This window comes from Epinephelus moara, chromosome 3, assembly GCF_006386435.1.
Source record: "Epinephelus moara isolate mb chromosome 3, YSFRI_EMoa_1.0, whole genome shotgun sequence".
Classification (NCBI taxonomy): Eukaryota; Metazoa; Chordata; class Actinopteri; order Perciformes; family Serranidae; genus Epinephelus; species Epinephelus moara.
The window spans coordinates 13,418,590-13,434,716 of NC_065508.1; the positions used below are offsets into that span (position 1 = coordinate 13,418,590).

The following is a 16,127-nucleotide window of genomic DNA, read 5'->3' on the forward strand; positions in this document are numbered from 1 at the left end:
GCTGAGGGCATGAAAACATTTACCAAAACTCCAGAGAACAGAGCAACTGTTCACATGTGGTTGCAATTTCCTCTGCAGGTTCCCAGCAGTGAGGAAGAAGTTCATCTCCGAGCTGAAGGAGCTGAGACAGAAAGAGCAGAGCCCCTACGTCATCCAGTCGACCATCAGCCTCATCATGGGACTCAAGTTCTTCCGCATCAAAATGTACCCGGTGGAAGATTTCGAAGCCTCCTTCCAGTTCATGCAGGTAGAGCTAAAATCATTTGGTCTCCTACCTGTTATTTTACATGCCAACACACTGTAAAAAGGTTCTGGTTGAGGAATCTGAAGGCGTGTTTATAGGACTGATGCCCTCTTTCTTTGCGTATATTCATGTCTGGAAGCAGTTTAGTGTCGTCATAGAGCTATACTATCGACTGCTGAGAGGTTCCACTGAAGTAATTAGGGGTTAAGTGCCTTGTTTATTGGCCCTTTGATGGGAATTGCAGTGAATGCTTCTCATTTCCTTCACCCATAACGAAACAGGGGCTTTAACCTCTTATACACAGACTCATGATGCATATACATTGTTTCTCTCACAGTCTCTGATTCTCTTTCTCTCTCTCTGTCTTCAGGAATGTGCGCAGTATTTCTTGGAAGTGAAGGATAAAGACATTAAACACTCATTAGCCGGACTCTTTGTGGAGATACTTGTACCTGTAGCTGCTGTAAGTGCATTTCATCTTACTGCCAGGAGCACCACTTAGTGCACTTTGACTTTCTTTTTATTTATTTTAAGGCAGACGTGCATTGAAGTTATTATTTGTCTTTTTCATTAAGAGATCTCCATGACAAAAAAGTCTGTTTTCCTGCTGTGTTTATATCTTGAGAATAATCTAAATTTTAAGCCCATGACTATGTCTGTCTGTCTGTCTGTATGCGTGGGGTTAGGCTCTGGTGAAAACACTTCTCTTAACTAACTTTTGCATTCTCCTCCAGACTGTGAAGAACGAGGTGAATGTGCCGTGTCTCCGAAATTTCGTAGAAAGTTTGTACGATACCACACTGGACCTGTCCTCTAGGAAGAAACACTCTCTGGTAAGTTTCCTCCCGGATTCTGTTTCATCGCCGCTCATCTCTCTTCATTTCCTCTCCATTAACAGCGACTGATGAAAGCACTTACTGTAACTTTCCAACATGTGGGCTTTTATCTGTCCATGGGAAGGAGACAGGAGTTCAGTGTGCAGTATACAGGCTAGTTTTTTTTAGCAGAGTGAGGTGGGCAGTATTTGCCCACAGCAGGGAAACAGGCAGGGGAATCAGCCTTAGTAAGATATTGATCTCACACAAACAAGCATGCTATAAAACTACTGAAAATTCCCTTTATCACTGCCTAAAAGTTTTAACTGGCAACAGGCAACATTCTCTGATGCAGGAGTAGCAAAATTTAACTTCATTCTTTCCTCGTAACAAGAAGATTCATTGCTTATCTCTCACGTTCATTTTTAGTTTAGTTACTAAAGTCCTAGTTTTCTTAGAACAGCCAATCAGGCATGTTTATTTCAAACATTTTTCCAATGCAAATGGACTTTTTCAAGTTTGTTCAAACTCCATTTTTTTTATGTTTTTGCTGCCGACCTCATTTCAAGAAGATTCTTGACATTAGTTTATTTAAGGTTTTTTTTCACTGGTTTATAGTAAATAAGATTTTTATGACTTCATAAGGTGGAGATTTTTTTTTAGTCCAGCACATTATTATTGCACGGCAGCTGGATTCTCGCAATATCATGAGACCATGCAAAATCCATCTTATCAGGCTTCAAGTGATGCATTTGTGTCTGCATGACCAGTGTTGTCTGACCAGTCAGTTTCCTGTGAGGAGCTACTGGCAGCTCCAGGTGTGCTATAGGCGTGTGTGATGACACAGAGAGGCGATTAACAATCTCAGCTCCTAATAAGGTCAGCGTAGATGCTGCAATAGCATCAGCTATATCAGATTAGTATTTCTTCATTGAAAAAAAAAACGGTATCAAAGGCTTTTCTGGATGGAAAAGATGTTTTCACTCTTCTTCCAACTGGCCCATTACAGACGGTGATAGGCAGATGGTTCATCCAATTACCTGCCAAGTATTTTTTGAAAGCGCCTGCCCTTTTCCAAACAGTTTCTAATGACGGCCTCTCAGATGCTTCTCTGTAACAAACCATCTGGCATGTCAAATAAGCCCAGCAGTTCTTGCCGAGACAATGTTTCCCTGTAGTTTTCTCCTAAATGTCGCCCCACCTTTGGGTTGTATTCCACGGCCATTTGATAGACAAATTGGATAACAAAACATGGCATCAGGCCGCTGTGTCGTATTATTGCTGGCTGCTGCTGATGTGCTATTTGTGATATGTGCAAGCGCGGGTTCCTCCTGCTGTGTCAGAGACTCGTGTCCTCAGGGCTGCAGACATGTCACCCGACCAGTATGCACGTTTCCTTCAGTTAGATTCTCCACATACTCAGAGTAAACCATGCATTCAAGACTTGACACTGCTCTGTGCACACATACATTGTCTGTGGTTTTTTTTTTTTTTTTCACTTTTTCCAAATGAACAGCACATAGGCATACACACAAACAAACAATAAGCTGCCATGTCAGAGCAGAATGAACAGAAATGATAGGAATGACAGTAATGTGCTGCATTTCCGTAATTGTTTTCCTTTGACATTGTCCTCTCACCACCTGTGAGAGGACACGCTGTTATGTGAGAGAGACAGATAACAAATACCAACTTTGATAAGGAGTGACAGGCAAATGATGCGCTCCTCAGAGCTAGCATTTCCATAACTATTTATGACAAGGGTGTATTCATGTTTAAGAATGATCTGCATGCAGACCTAAATGCCCTTACAAGAAGATTGAACAGAGCAGACACTGAGTTCACATTCCTGTGTGTGAACTTTATGTTCAAAGTTTTCTGTATGCTCGTAATGGTATTGTTCAAACTGTTGTTCCTTAAAGGGGAACTCCAATATTTCAACCTGGACCCTATTGTCCTGTGTTTTTATGTCTAAGTGACTCGTGGGAACAATCATTTTTGAAATTGGTCTGGTATCGAGAGGGGGTGCTGCAGCTGGTAGCACGTCCATTCAAAGTGCATGTTTTGCTACTAACAGGCTCCGACTGTTATTATGAGTGTCTTAAAAAAATCACAGCAAGGACCCAACAGACAAATTACATGTTTTTCTTTACCTTTCGCTTGTTCAAGTCTGTTTTGTGTCCAAGTCTCACTAACAAGACGTCTCATTCTGGAATGTCATGAGAGGCGACTTGTTGCAGGAAGAAAACGATGGAAACGCAAGTGAGAGTTGGAGAGAGTATCGTTGGTAATAATTTGTTTTGTTGAAGTGCAGAAAGCGAATATTACTTTTGTTTAGAAGATTACCATTATGCCGTCATGGCTGAATATTCAGCTGATTTCGTCAATGTGGAAATGCAAAGCAAGCAAAACTTGGACACAATAAAAAGAACAGAACGAGGCAAAGGCACAGACAAAAATTGTATTTCTCTGTAGAGTCCCTTCTGTAACGCTGTAAGACACTCTGAGCCTGTCACTGGCAACAACAAGCACTTTTAATAAACATAATTTGTTGGGGGTGCACCTGTCTTGAGTGGTTACATTGAAGCTGTTAAGCGGCTGCTAGCTGCCGTCCTTTCGCTCAGTACTGGACCAATTTCAAAAACTGTTGTTCCCACAATTCACCTAGACACAAACATGGGAAAATAGGATCCAGGTTGAAAGATACCAGAGTTCCCCTTCAATTTTGTGAGGGAAATTCCAAGTCTATAAATGAATTAAACATCAGACTCACCTTTTCTTCTAATGAAACCTCGTGGAAAGATAAAGCACAGAGAAATATGTGTTTTGTTTTTTATAAATTGACTTAATTCCAGAGAGGAAGACATAAATGATTGAGAAAAAAACAGGTTAATGAGGGATTTATGGGGCCTGAAACAAGTGGAACACGACTGTGAAAAGCTTAATATGAATTAATGTAATTGCCCATTGTTTTTAGATGACAAAGGAAGAGCTTAGAAATTAGATTTCAGCTGGAAATAAATGAGTCACACACCTTTTTAGACTGACTTTGTTGAACGATTTTACATCTCAAAACAGTTTCAAAGTAATGAGCATCCTGCATGTAGAAAACTGGTGAGGAAGACAGCATGTATCCTTGATTTTGTATTTACATTCAATGAATGAACTTTGAATTTAAGGTGCCTGATGTGAATGTCTCCCATTGGTCTTCTCTCCCCACACCAGGCTCTGTATCCTCTGGTGACCTGTCTGCTGTGTGTCAGCCAGAAGCAGTTCTTCCTCAGCCGCTGGCACATTTTCCTCAACAACTGCCTCTCAAACCTCAAGGTCAGCCTCTCTGTCTATACCATGCAAGAAATGCCATATTAGGGGTTATCTAACTAACGGCATACTGGGTACAACTTGCTCTCTGATGCTCACCACAGTACATTCAGAACAGATGAAGACAAAGAGACCAGAAGAAACCTGTACACTGGTAGTACAGTGAAATACATCAGGCATCAGTGATGTAACTTTTGGAACGATTGCTTTTGTTCCCGCAAATAACCTGGCTTTGATGTCATTAAGGCCATAAAGTGTTCGTGTGAGCTTTTCCACCCCGATGACGTGTTTATGTCATGGTAGGCGTATTGCGCTGGACCCATGGAAGCACATTGTTGAGTGTGAAGTTGTTTGGATGAGCGGTACTCTAATTTAGCTGCACTAATTTAGATAAATCACAGGCGGTGTACTTGCACACAAATCAATGCAGTCTGTGCAATAAATTTCTGCCCTATGGGGAATGATTTTGACAAAGTGACAAACAGTACGAGCACACAACACTGAACTTCACACTGCTGCACTTGTGCTACCTAATACCACTTCAGCTATACAACCATCAGTATGCGTTGCCTCAAGGGAAACACTGCAGGTTAAGATCAACATGACTGACGGGGGCTCATAAAGACTCACTAACAAGTTTGATTGATGATCGCACCGCACATGCTTAGAAAGCAGTGAACGCGGCGCACACAGTCAATCATAATGCGTCTGTAAGGTACAATATATAAGGAATTCCTGTGAAACATTTTTATAAGACGGATGTCCTGTATTTGAAATACTGCACCAGGTGAAACAAAGTAAATTTTTGTCTGCATGTGCATGAATGCAGAATAAAGATCCCAAGATGGCTCGTGTGGCTCTGGAATCACTCTACCGCCTGCTGTGGGTCTACATGATCCGAATAAAGTGCGAGAGCAACACTGGAACACAGAGGTAACAGCCACATATCTTTATATTTCTCATCAACAGCATGTAAGATGTAACTTCAAACTTTATTTTAGCATCATCAGCATCATTGTTAACTATAATATGAAACCTTGTTACAATTACCACGAACAAATGAGGCTACAAAGAAAAGTCTCCTTAGAAACTCTGTCAGTTCGAGCTGTTTTTTATTTCCTTTTTTGTACTGTAACATCAGAGATTTTAAGTTTCTCAGCAAAGGTATGTAACTTATGTCTCAACACTTTCCCTTCCCTGTCTGCCTGTGTCTCCTCTCTCTTGTCCCCCAGTCGTCTGACGTCCATCACCTCCACCCTGTTTCCCAAAGGGAGTCGGAGCGTTGTGCCAAGAGACATGCCCCTTAATATTTTTGTCAAGATTATCCAGTTTATTGCACAGGTATGTATCACACTCGCATGTTCAAACTCGCATGGAGTCGTAGGTTGGCATCTCTGCTTTAGGTCAAATCACATGAGAAATGAAGTGGGGTTTGTTGTGTTTAGTGCAGAGCCAACAATGTGCCAGCCTCCAAGATTTATTCTGTGCTTCTCTCTGCTATCACGAAGAAACACAGAACACTAATCCAAAATTCTTAACTGTCAGAGTTGCAGAAACTAGTAAAAAGCTAAGAAAATATTTTGTGCCTACTCCTACAGTTGGTTTGATAATACACGATTACCAAACGGCATATATATTTAGTGTAAACACAAATATGACTAATGTCTACACTGTTTTTTTAATTTGTTAATTTTCTATATAATCAGTTATGTAATAAAAATGTCCAATCGGTGACAAACTACGAGCTGCCTTACACCACATTATCTCTGTAATCCTGTAACACCAGTTTGTTTGTCCTCTGTTCAGGAGAGACTGGATTTCGCCATGAAGGAGATCATATTTGACCTGCTGAGCGTCGGGAAGCCTGCCAAAGCCTTCAGTCTCAACCCAGAGGTAAAGAGAGCAGACACAGGCATTCAATCATGTGCACACAATCGCACACAGATCAACAGTGTATCCCCCTGGCTGTGTTACAAGGATGAGCATTCCTGTTTTTATTTGTAGTCCTCAGTCAGTGAGGACGATGAAGAACGGTATGCTCTCTGTTGGAGCTTTGAAGGAGGACCTTTTCAGCTGCAGTAAAGAGATGCACTTAGGGTTCATCATGTATAATGTGATTACAGGATTTTGGCCATATGAGCAGAGACAAATCTTTTCTTCTCTGTAGTTTAAAGAGGAACGTCACTGTTTTCTCGTGAAAGTCTGTTTACAGGCCTGTGAGGGTACTACTGCATATGTGAAAAAAGTTGTATAGAGCCTTTTGTGGGTCCATGTGGAGCTGCATGAGCTCAGAGTGATGTCGCTTGAGTCACTTTGAAAATTTAAAAAATACGGACGTGTGAAGTTAAAAAGACGTGAGCTTACAAGACCTCTGTAGACTGCTCCTCATCACTGCTACAGGCTAGCAGCTTGAGGCTAAATTAGCTGCTACTAGCATAACATCGCTTAATCTCTGACCAAACTGTTGGCAGTCTAGTTGCATTGTGGGTAATGTAGGCAAGGAAGGAGTATGCATGGAATAATAAAGAAAATATATTTCTGGTTCTGCTGCATCAGTTTAACCAAAGTTAAGACATTATAAAGATTCGCCAATGTTGTGAGTATATTTGGGATGATTCAAAAATATTCCAGTTACAGTAAAACATCAGGATTTTGAGATTACAATACAGAAAAAAGGCATTAAATTATTAAATGGTTTTAGATAATAACCATCCCACATAGACATTCCTGCACAGTAATAACATTTCTGTTGTGTCTTCCAGCTCATGAATTTTGCCTGTCAAAGTTTAAGATGTGCATTTGCTCAATCCCTGCTCCACATTTGCTCTTGATAAACAGTCTCTTTGGCACGTAGTGAGGATGCTGTGTTTTATCTGTGTTCCAGCGTATGAACATAGGTCTCCGGGCGTTCCTGGTCATAGCAGATGCTCTGCAACAGAAGGACGGAGAGCCTCCTATGCCCAACACAGGAGCCACTCTGCCCTCTGGAAACTCTCTGAAGAAGAAGAAGACTTATCTCAGCAAAACACTGACTGAAGAAGAAGCCAAACTAATAGGTTTGTGTGTGTCTGTAGGCATTCAAGCTATTGTGTCTTGAATGTAGTCTCTAACTCCATGTGCTGTCTCTTCCTGTTCTCCACAGGCATGTCCTTGTATTACTCCCAGGTGCGGAAGGCTCTGGACAACATCCTGAGACACTTGGACAAGGAGGTGGGACGTTGTATGATGCTCACCAGCGTCCAGATGCTCAACAAAGAACCAGAGGACATGATCACGTATGTAACTAAAAAATGCAGCAGCTGAAGTGCTTTTTTTATCCTTTTAGTGCTGAGGGTTGTTCTGATACTGTGATCAAAGCCCAAGTTGAAAATGAAGCACAGAAAATAAATGTAAAGTATATGAAATTGTGTTATTGTAGTGACTGAACTTTTGGCACAAAGCCTGACAAATTATGATATGTGATAAAGATCTTTTGCATGTTTAAAGTAGATACATTGTTATCTTTTGCCAACATGACCTGCCTGTATTTTGAGTCACAAATGGCTAACTTTCCATGCCTAAAGGGGACAGTGCACCCTAAAATCTAAAACACAAATTTCCCCTCTTACCTATAGTACTATTCATCAGTCTAGATTGTTTTGGACTGAGATACCAAGCGTTAGAGATGTCTGCCTTCTCTCAAATATAATGGAACTAGATGGCACTCGAAATCATGATCCAGCTACTCAAGATAATGTATTTTCTTTCTACCGCCAACCATATCACCCACGGAAGGAAGTGTGCATCTACTCATAGACAAGAGGCTCATGTCAGCGTAAGATGTAGACATAATGAGCTGTAACATTAGCTAGCTCAGTGGTGCTAGGTGAGCTAGCAGTAGATGCACACTTCCTCCTTTGCGGTGATTTGGTTGGCAGGTGTAGTTCGGTCAGGAGAAAACTGTTCCTACATGAAACTGCTCACAACAAGGTCTGTTGATTATCTTGAGTAACTGGGCACCACAAGCCACAAGTATTTATGGCCAATATCTCAAACACTAGGCAACACCAAAATTTGATTTATAAATAGCACTACAGGTAAGAGGAAAAATGTGTATTTTTGATTTGGGGGTAAACTGTCTCTTATACAAGCATGCTTAACGTCCCCCTCCGTCTTTGACAGTGGTGAAAGGAAGCCTAAAATCGACCTGTTCAGGACATGTGTGGCTGCCATTCCTCGTATCCTTCCTGATGCCATGTCCAAACCTGAGCTCATTGACCTGCTGTCACGGTGAGTTTGAGACAGGACAGACTTAATGTCTGGCCAGCTAACACGCTAATACATACCTGATCCTCTTCTGTTGAGTTATATCTGATATCACTGACCTTTTTTATACATTTTAAAATAATCCTTTTTGGAAGTTTCTCTTTCTGTCAGTGACATCATACAACATCTTGTTAATTCAACTGTGTTCATGTTTTCTTATCCATCCCTCAGACTTACGGTGCACATGGACGATGAGCTTCGTCTCATTTCCCAGAACTCCCTGCAGAGCCTGTTACTTGATTTCTCGGACTGGAGGGAAGACGTCCTGTTTGGTTACACACATTTCCTTTTACGTGAGGTATAAACGGACTCGACAGAAACCTGCACCTACCAAGACAGTGAAAGATTATACACTGCATACTAGCATATTGACACTGGCAGCCCCTCTATAAATGTCCCTCTCCAAACTCCTCCAGGTTCAAGACACCCATCAGGGTCTGCAGGACGCATCTGTGAAGCTTCTTCTCCAGCTGCTCACACAGTGGAGGTTAGCGCTGCAGCTACAGGGGAAGATGCGAGGTGGAGTTGAGGTTCGTAGTTCTAAATAATATGTTTTAAAAAACAGTTTCAGCTGTTTGATCACGCTTCACGTGCAAAATCTCAGAAATTACTGGTTGTTTTATTTTCTGTTTTAAAATTCGTCCGGTTGAACGATGACCAATAAAATGACAGGATAAGCTGAATCGGGGTTGGGATTCATCAAGATTGTCATTTTGACCATGTAAAATGCCAACTGCCATAACCACAGGTTGAATTACTGGTCTAACAAGGTGACTTTCAGTGAATATTTGCAACTGTAGCTAACTTCTCTTCCGTCTCTGTCTCTCCTCTCCTTCAGTCTAGCCCCAGACTTCCAGAGCGAAGCCCTCACTGCTCAGTGCTTCATGCGGTGGAGGGCCTGGCTCTGCTGCTCCTCTGCTCGTGTCAGATCAGCACGAGGAAGCTGGCGGTCGGTGTGTTGAGAGAGATTCGCTGCCTCTTCACAGCTCTGGGACATGCTGAGGTACGGGGCAGGAAACTCACATCTTCACCAAACAAGCGTAGAGGAGAGCAATCTACTTAATACTCTCCCTTTTTAAACTTTCATACAGCTTTTAATTGACTGCCAAAATATATAAATATACATTTCAAAGACAAATATTACCAACTCGCATCAGGCATCTGGTGGTAATTATCTTCCAGGGAGGGATAAAGGACATGAAAACAGCAGGATGGAAGAAGTGCCATCTGACTGTAGCTGCGATTAGATATGCAGCATATGCAGCCCGTGACTTCTCTCACATTGTATGACGCTGTTATAAAAATAGCTGATTCTATAAATGTCTCTCCCTCCAGGATGATGACAAACCCATGATAGAGGTCATGGACCAGCTGAGCCCAGCTGTAATGGACAGCTTTGTCCATGTGGCTGTCTCTGACTCAGTAAGTATATTCATGTTAAGAGTTTATCAGTAACATTAGTGCATCCGATGAATTATTCACATCACAATCTTCCAGATTATTTCCTCAGCTGCTGTCTCATCCTTAATTTCCTCCACTTCCTTCCCTCAGTCCACGCTGCCTCTCAACCACCATGTTGACCTCCAGTGGCTGGTGGAGTGGACGGCTCGACTGGTTAGCAGTTCCTACGATGTGAAGAGCCCAAGCCATGTCTGGATCTTTGCCCAGTGTCTAAAGGACCCGTGGGTGCTCTGTCTGCACATCTTCTTGCGGCAAGAGCACCTGCCTAAACACTGCCCCATCGCCCTGGGATACGCCTGGCCCTATGCTTTCACACGGCTACAGCTGCTACTGCCACTGGTTGACCCCAAGTACAAGAACACACATTACTACTTAAATACCAACCTGTGATTATAGATTTCATACAACAAATGATCCATGTCTATGAGAGATGAAAACATCTGACCACCTGTATATTTTCCTGTTGTCTCTCTGCAGCAGTCCAGTGAATGCTAAGAAGACCAGCACTGCAGGATCCAGTGACAACTACATCTCTCTGTGGCGCAACTATCTGATCCTGTGTCTAGGTGTGGCTAAGCCGAGCATCATGTCCCCGGGTCACCTCAGAGCCTCCACACCAGAGATCACGGCCACCACGCCCGATGGCAGCGTCACCTACGATAACAAGGTGTGTGTTTGTGCGGGAAAAAAAAGATTTAAAACAATTCTGGAAAGTCTGGAAATATGATTATTTTATAATTTCCGGGTCCTAAAAAGCTTTGGAATTTTACAGATAGTCAGGGTTTGTAATTGATTAATCTGCCAATTATTTTTCTAAAATGGCAGAAAATAGTGAGATGACAATATCCCGGGACTAAGCCTGTCATGATAATTACATTATTGACTTTTTAAGTCAACAAAAATTGTCAAGGTCATGTCCACATATTGTTTGGTATAGCCCTTGTATCTGTATGCTTATACATAAGAATGTCACCAACATTTTTGCAACATGATGCCAGAATAATTAGCAGGGTCCATCGTAAGAATCGGACACAGTGCGTTGTTTTTTTTTACTGCACTTAAGCCAAACTAACGTAGAAAAAAAAACTAAGCTGATAGCTATGTTTTTACTTTGCACTTAAGCCTTTGAGAAACTGATGGGCAGTTTATTGCCTGTTTAGCAATGGCTGCCAAATGTTTAATATTTATTTAAGTGCAGATTTTGTTAACAATAAATATTATTTATTGATTTGGTTGTGTGGTTTTATTTTATTAGTTTCATTTATTTACATATAACATATTTTTATGTTCATTTTATGTTCAAGTTCATTGCTCTTTGGAAGGGTGTACTTGCATTATTATGATATTATATTATTACATCTGTAGCATAAAATCTAGTCTTTCTGGGACAATATATCGTCCACCGAGAGTAATTATTGGGACAGGCCTACATAAAACCCAAGGTGATGTCTTGTTTGTCCAACCAGCAGTCCAAAATCTCATAATATTTTATTTATAATGATATAAAACAGACAAAAGCAACTCATCCTCACATTTGAGAAGCTGGACCCAGAGAGTGATTTGTATTTCTGTTTGACAGTTTACTTTAAAGATTATTTGATTATTAAAATAATGACAGGTTTGGGTTTTTTTTTGTTTTGTTGTTTTTTTATATACATTTATCAATTAATTGTTTCAAACCTAATGGAAAATACTGAGTACATATTGTTGTTCTGATCTTATGTTCTGATTAATGTGATTTTAAGTATAAAGAATAATCTTCAGAGCCCTTTTTCAGTCATGTTGGTGCTGTCAGCATTAATCCTATTCAAGAAATAAAAAAGTGGTGTTGAAAAATAGGAAAATGGATGTCGCTTGATCAGTGTTTGTGTATGTGTTTTCATCACTCAGGTGATAGGCACTCCCTCAGTCGCCTGGCTTTTAAAACAGCTTGTCCCACTGATGAGAGCTGAGAGTCTGGAGATCACCGAGTCTCTGGTGCTGGGGTTCGGATGCACAAACGCTCTGGTCTTCAGGTACTGGAACAGGAACATGCAAAGACGTACACCGATCATACAAACACAGCTCACGTCATTTACATGAATCTTAAGTCACAATGTCAAATAATTTCTCCACTGTATTCTAGAAAAAGCAAATTTCTGATTGAATGCTCAGATGATGTTGTTTGTTATTGTTATGTGACTCAGGTCTGTTGTTCTTGGTTGTGAGCTTTTGCTGATAACAAACACACAAAGGCTGAAAGGAGGGAGGACACTGGATAGATTTAAATCACAATAGAAAATGGATGATGTGTGCTAGATTTGGTCCGTATCTCTTACATAAGAAAGTCTTTTCACGCTGCCTTCTTCTATTACTGAATCCCATCTGTCCTGACATTCTCTTCATAACTGAGATGAGCTGCATGCCTCTCTGACATTCAGAGAAGAAAAGAAAAACTGCGTCACTGATGTAGCGAAGAATTTTTTTTTCAAGGGGACAGAGATGCATCACATTTTTTTCAAAGACAGAGGTTCCATTGTGAAAGGGAGGTGTTTCATTTTAAAACGAGACTGTCTATTTTTAACCTGAAATGTTTTTCCAAAAGGGCGCTCATTGTTTTTAAAGGAGATTAAGGTCTCTGCAGACAAATTTGTCAAACATGACTGTGTTTGAGGATTAGTGGTTTTAGGGCATGTGACATTTGGTGTTGCACAAGATGGATATCTGTTACAAACCATTCTGTCCACTCGGATCAGGGCGTCCACCATCTACAGCGAAGTTACATTTTATCAGTCTCATTTAGCAGTGAAGCAATCGATTGATTTTTGCCCTCTCTGACCCTGTTTGTAGGGAGCTGGTCGAAGAACTCCATCCACTGATGAAGGAGGCACTGGAACGAAGGCCTGAGGTAACACACACACACAAACACAGGGAAAGAGAAACAAACTGAGAGCACTGAAACAGGATCATATTAAGGTTATTGATTTCAGACAGAAGCTTCTGAAATATACTCCTGACCATGAAGTATAGTGCAAATTTAAGCAATTAATAAAACTGTAAAAAAAATACATCTTCCATGTGGTATATAGTGTCTGATCATAGCTATTAGAGATGCTTTCAATAGATCAATAATATATTATTTATGAAAATGGACTACTAATGTAAAGTTAAGTCACTTTTCCTTTCAGGAACCAATTATCTCATAAACAAAACAACATACATATATTAACATATATTTAGCAGTATATTGAAAACCTGTCTGTGCTTTCAGAACAAGAAGCGCAGAGAGAGGAGGGATCTTCTCAGGCTGCAGCTACTGAGGATCTTCGAACTGCTGGCTAATGCAGGAGTCATCAGTGACAGGTAGCGCATTAAATGTACTGAGGGCCCTCTAGTTGTTTTTCTTATGCACTCAGGCAACTCATTCATGCTTTCTCCTCATCAATATCCATAAGCATCCTTCTATCACTTGCTTCCTTCTCTGATTTCTATCCTGTTGATGCATATGTAAAATGTAGATTTCCCTCTCCACCTCTACAGCACCAATGGAGCGCTGGAGCGTGATTCCCTGGCACTGGGTGCCCTGTTCCTCGAGTATGTGGATTTAACCCGGATGCTTCTGGAAGCTGAGAATGAGAAGGAGCTCGATGTGCTGAAAGACATCAGAGCCCATTTCAGTGGGATGGTGGCGAATCTCATTCAGTGTGTTCCTGGTAAATCATTTTATTACCTTCATATGATATTATATATCATAATAATTCAGTCTTTTAAAGTAGTAACAGATGGAGTAGTTGTGGCTTTAACATTATTCTGCAGCCACTGACTGAATTTTCATGCCAGTCAATAAAAATGCTCATGGATTAAAACTGTAAATTTAAAAGGTAAGGTCTGTAGTTTTTCAACCTGGCCCCCATTTCCACATGTGTTTGTGTCTAAGTGACCAAGAGGATCAACAATTTTTGAAACCAGTCCAGGATTAAGATCACTGCAGCCAGCAGCAGCCAAACAGGTTGCAGTTTAACCACTTGACGCATGTTTGCCCGTCATTGTACGGCCATTAAAAGTGCATGTTCCTGCCAGTGACAGGGTCAGATTATTATTACAAGTGTCTGACAACATTATAGACAGAGACAGACCTTTTTGTTAAAGAGTAAGATCCTTTTTGTTTAACCAGAAACAGCATTGAAATCGCTATTGCCAAACCCACCAGACTCCATTTAAAAAAACAGTAATTTTAGAGTGTACACAGCCAGCATATATTTACATCTTACTGGGTTATTTAAGGGTTTATTTTAGCCAGATCAGAGTTGGGATTGTTTGAACAGTGAAAGGAGGAACCAAAAATTTCTTTTGCAAGTTTTATTTTGTTTCTTGCAACTTTGAATGAAGTGTGTTTTACGATAATAAAATTACTGGTTATTTAAATGGAGTCTGGTGGCTTTGGCGACAGTGATTTTGGAGCTGTTTCTGGTTAAACAAAAAGGGTCTTACTATTTAACCAAAAGGTCTGTCTCTGTAGGGATCCTTACCATGTTGTCAGACAAAAACAAGCACTTTTAATGGCTGTACAATGACGGTGCAAACATTCCCAAGTGGTTACATTGCAACCATAGTGATCTCGCTCAATACTGGACCAATTTCAAAAACTGTTTTTCCTATTAGTCACTCAAGGTCCAGGTTGAAAAATGTCAAAATTACCCTCTGAGTCTGTCTCTGATTTTGACCCTCTGTATCTCTCTTTCTTCACCCTCACTTTCACATCTGTGCAGTCCACCACCGGCGCTTCCTCTTCCCTCAACAGTCTCTGAGGCACCATCTCTTCATCCTCTTCAGCCAGTGGGCTGGACCCTTCAGTGTCATGTTCACACCCCTTGATCGATACAGTGACCGCAACCACCAGATCACTCGCTACCAGTACTGTGCTCTCAAGGTAAGCAACACCCATACGTCCCAAACTCTACTTCACAGCAGGCCTTACTGTGCATTAATTCAACTCAACTTTTGTCACCTAGGCCATGTCAGCAGTTCTGTGTTGTGGGCCAGTGTTTGACAATGTGGGTCTCTCCACTGATGGCTATCTCTACAAATGGCTTGACAACATCTTGGCGTGCCACGATATACGGGTAGGTCAGCTGTTGCCATTAATTTGTTATACAGGATCTCTCAGTGTGATGATGGGTTTTTTTTTTGTTGGTATACTTAAAGAGGTTTGGATAATTCTAACATGATTATACATGACGTTTCAGCTCTTCAGCTTGTCTCAACATGTTATGATTCAAGTTTAAGATTTCCTTAATTCTGTTGCTCCTTTTGTGCTGTTTCCTATCTGTGAAGTAGCCCCTCTACATAATAACATGTTTGCCTTAGGTGCACCGTCTGGGGTGTGAGGTGGTCATCCTGCTCTTAGAGCTGAACCCAGACCAAATCAATCTATTCAACTGGGCCGTGGACCGCTGCTTCACTGGATCTTACCAGCTGGCATCTGGCTGCTTCAAGGCCATCGCCACGGTCTGCGGCAACAGGTAGGGGATCTTGCATTTCTCTATCAAGACACTGAAGGTCTATCAGCTCCAGGGAAACCAGTCTAAGTCATCTGACCTCCTTGCCTGAGAGTTTGGGGAAAAGTAAAATTTTCCTATGAGGATCAATAAATTGTCACATTGTTTTGATTAAAATGACATATTTAGTGACTTTTATGCAGCATGCATTATTTAAAGGGGCAATAAGCAAAATTCATCATTTCTAGATTGAAGGAATTAAAAAATTGCTATGTGAAGAACTAGGGGTGTAATTTCATCTGGAGTATAGCAGTTGTTGTCAACAACAGAGTATAGTTGTTGATCTCCAGCCCCTTGTTTACAAGCCGGTCCGGCTACGCGTTCATGTACGTTCATGTGAATCGCCGCCTCCTCCCTCCTCTCGGAGCCCTTGGCCCTCCCTCCCTATAAAAGGCTACAGCCAGTGAGCAATGGCAGATGGCATGATGGTACCTGTAATAAATG

The 16,127-nt window shown here is 41.2% G+C and overlaps 1 protein-coding gene across 5 annotated transcripts in view; it reads left to right on the forward strand.

Moving 5' to 3' along the window:
- Nucleotides 1-16,127, forward strand: part of fryb (furry homolog b (Drosophila)) — a 60,687-nt gene that overhangs the window by 23,708 nt on the left and 20,852 nt on the right. For all 5 annotated transcript variants that reach the window (XM_050040284.1, XM_050040288.1, XM_050040286.1 and 2 more), the window contains exons 8-30: nucleotides 79-247; nucleotides 615-707; nucleotides 979-1,077; nucleotides 4,285-4,386; nucleotides 5,210-5,313; nucleotides 5,613-5,721; nucleotides 6,187-6,273; nucleotides 7,265-7,436; nucleotides 7,523-7,655; nucleotides 8,542-8,649; nucleotides 8,857-8,983; nucleotides 9,102-9,215; nucleotides 9,524-9,688; nucleotides 10,021-10,107; nucleotides 10,237-10,496; nucleotides 10,624-10,813; nucleotides 12,037-12,161; nucleotides 12,976-13,033; nucleotides 13,397-13,488; nucleotides 13,666-13,838; nucleotides 14,895-15,055; nucleotides 15,138-15,248; nucleotides 15,493-15,647. In XM_050040284.1, the coding sequence (XP_049896241.1) occupies nucleotides 79-247; nucleotides 615-707; nucleotides 979-1,077; nucleotides 4,285-4,386; nucleotides 5,210-5,313; nucleotides 5,613-5,721; nucleotides 6,187-6,273; nucleotides 7,265-7,436; nucleotides 7,523-7,655; nucleotides 8,542-8,649; nucleotides 8,857-8,983; nucleotides 9,102-9,215; nucleotides 9,524-9,688; nucleotides 10,021-10,107; nucleotides 10,237-10,496; nucleotides 10,624-10,813; nucleotides 12,037-12,161; nucleotides 12,976-13,033; nucleotides 13,397-13,488; nucleotides 13,666-13,838; nucleotides 14,895-15,055; nucleotides 15,138-15,248; nucleotides 15,493-15,647 (2,994 nt within the window). The remainder of the gene's footprint in view (nucleotides 1-78; nucleotides 248-614; nucleotides 708-978; nucleotides 1,078-4,284; nucleotides 4,387-5,209; nucleotides 5,314-5,612; nucleotides 5,722-6,186; nucleotides 6,274-7,264; nucleotides 7,437-7,522; nucleotides 7,656-8,541; nucleotides 8,650-8,856; nucleotides 8,984-9,101; nucleotides 9,216-9,523; nucleotides 9,689-10,020; nucleotides 10,108-10,236; nucleotides 10,497-10,623; nucleotides 10,814-12,036; nucleotides 12,162-12,975; nucleotides 13,034-13,396; nucleotides 13,489-13,665; nucleotides 13,839-14,894; nucleotides 15,056-15,137; nucleotides 15,249-15,492; nucleotides 15,648-16,127) is intronic.